Source organism: Limulus polyphemus, unplaced genomic scaffold, assembly GCF_000517525.1.
Source record: "Limulus polyphemus unplaced genomic scaffold, Limulus_polyphemus-2.1.2 Scaffold15992, whole genome shotgun sequence".
In the NCBI taxonomy this organism is placed as follows: Eukaryota; Metazoa; Arthropoda; class Merostomata; order Xiphosura; family Limulidae; genus Limulus; species Limulus polyphemus.
The window spans coordinates 1-2821 of NW_013681602.1; the positions used below are offsets into that span (position 1 = coordinate 1).

The 2821-nt window shown below is 27.6% G+C and overlaps 1 protein-coding gene across 1 annotated transcript; it reads left to right on the forward strand.

Moving 5' to 3' along the window:
- Positions 1-438: 438 nt before the first annotated feature.
- Positions 439-2404, forward strand: LOC111084293 (glycogen synthase kinase-3 beta-like; the record flags this gene model as incomplete). The annotated part of the gene is made up of 2 exons (XM_022381049.1): positions 439-1727; positions 2298-2404. Coding segments are annotated over exons 1-2 (454 nt in total), but the record flags the coding sequence as incomplete, so codon positions are not given.
- Positions 2405-2821: the final 417 nt, after the last annotated feature.

The window sequence follows — 2821 nt, forward strand, 5'->3', positions numbered from 1 at the left end:
ACCTGTGTGCCTTGTGCAAAAAACTGGTAGTTTAATTTTATCTTTTATTATTGTCTGTTCTAAATAATTCAAATATATGACATCTATTTTTAGATCTTGGTAATATTAACCAAGTTTTCCCTTTCTTGAGTTGTTTGTTGAGTGCATACTTGTATGTCTAATTAAAAAAATCAATTAAAACTGCCCATTTACTGTATTTCAAAATTTTGTAACTCAAATATATTTTAGGATTGATATTTTGTGAGAATTAAAACTGCCCATTTACTGTATTTCAAAATTTTGTAACTCAAATATATTTTAGGATTGATATTTTGTCAGTTCGTAGCATTTACTTAGTGTAATTTTAAATAAAAAAAATGTTCAAACTTTCATTTTTGCTCAGCTCTAAATAATGTTACCAGTCAACAATGCATTTTCAGATATTTTTTTAGAATATTTCTGCCCATTATAAACATAGTATATATAAATAAGAAATATAGTTTATAATTATCTTTGCTTTGTTTCTCAACTTAATATCCATCTTGGGTTGAGGTTTCATTATTACAACCTTTTATGATGTCATGTTGTGTGAACTGATGAAGTACTACTTTGAAAGTTTAAATGCCATTGGATATACCAGAGTATTGACTACTTACATCAGTATAGGTTAAACAGAGTGGTGCGAGTCGTAATTTATGATTTTGTTGGAAAGTGACTAGATGGAATTCCTGTACGGACAAACAAAGGAATTTAATGGGAAGATTATAAGACTCGGAAACAAACCCCAGATTGGGAAATTTTTTTTATAGCTTGTTAGACATTTTTTTTTACTCTAAAAAAATGTTGTTGTTTTTTTAAACCAAAATTAGATACTACTTAGTAAGTTTTCTTCAAGTGTTTAAGTATTTCCACTGTGGAAATAAAAAATCAAATCAAAGTATATCAGTTACACCCATCTATTCTGGAAATAACTAAGAGAGATTTTTCTTTTACTGTTTGAAGTAAATATTTAACTTTAATATATGGATTCAGAACTTTGTGTTCAGCATATAAAATATTTCTAGACCTTAGTAATAGATATATTAACAAGATTTCCTGAGTTTAATATCAATTGTTTTGAAGACGTGTTATTTTTATTGTCTTATCTAATTACGAAGGGCCGATGTGTAACACATTTAACTTTAATATATGGATTCAGAACTTTGTATTCAGCATATAAAATATTTTTAGACCTTAGTAATAGATATATTAACAAGATTTTCTGGGTTTAATATCAGTTGTTTTGAAGACGTGTCATTTTTATTGTCTTATCTAATTACGAAGGGCCGATGTGTAACATATTTAACTGCAATTTGTGGATTCAATGAGCATAAACTTTATGCTCTTTTATTTCAGCTCTACATGTTTCAGTTGTTCCGAAGCTTAGCTTACATTCATCTTTATGCTCTTTTGTTTCAGCTGTTCCGAAGCTTAGCTTACATTTATCTTTATGCTCTTTTGTTTCAGCTGTTCCGAAGCTTAGCTTACATTCATCTTTATGCTCTTTTGTTTCAGCTCTACATGTTTCATCTGTTCCGAAGCTTAGCTTACATTCACCTTTATGCTCTTTTATTTCAGCTCTACATGTTTCAGCTGTTCCGAAGCTTAGCTTACATTCATTCTTTAGGAATCTGTCATCGGGATATCAAGCCACAAAATTTGCTTCTGGATCCAGAAACAGGAGTTTTGAAGTTATGTGATTTTGGAAGGTGAGGGAAACTTGGAGAATATTTAAACCAAAAATATAATTGAAATTTGACAATTACTGTTAATATAAAATTTTTTATTGACAAAATTTGAATTATTTTTTATAAATTTCAGTTATTGTATTATTATTATTATTAATATATATCAGTTATTAAAAACTGAAATTTTTGTGTAGCTAATAGCTATTTTTACTTGCTCTATGCTTTTTAGTTTCCTTGACTATAAACAGGTTGATTAATAATTGTTTGAAATACCTTAAAATAGTGTTTTTTCTGTTAATATTATTTTTTATTGTAATAAAATAAACATTTTTGTGACATTTTGTGAGAAAGGACAAGATAGTATCATTGTTAGTTTTGTGTATTGTTACCATAGTGAAGATTTAATTATTGTAAAGGCTAAGCCAAAATCTGTTTATTATTTTGAAAAAGTCAGCTTGTTGATAAAAACCGAGTAAAGAATTTGTTTTCAACTCTTTATCATTAAAATACTACATGTATTTAAATATTTCAAATAAAAAAAACTTAAGTGCTGAAAATTAAACTTGTTTTAATATATTTCTTTTGTTTCAGTGCTAAAAACCTTGTTAAAGGCGAACCAAATGTTTCATACATTTGTTCACGCTATTATCGGGCACCAGAATTGATATTTGGTGCCACTGACTACACAGCGATGATTGGTGAGAACTTACGTAAATTTCTGTTATTACCATCATAGCAACTGTAGAAGTGGGAAGAAAGTTCTAAAAATAAATAATTAATTTCAACTTTTTCTACAGACAGTAGTATTTGACAATAAGTGTAACATAATCAAATGTTTGGTTGCTTAAATTGTAATTTCTGTACAATAAGAGTCAAGAATTCAGCATGCTGTAATAACAGAATTATATGGTTTAATGTGTATTTTTTGAGTGGTGGAAATTTTACTTTAACTTAATTCTTTTTAATTTATATTTAGAGAATTAATAGCTGAAAATTCAATTTAATAAACTAAAGTTTTTACCTCGAGTATCAACGTCTGTTCTTTTTCACATACTGTAACTGAGCAGTGTGTGTATATTTTACTTTAAATCAGGATTAAATCGCAGTAAGATAAT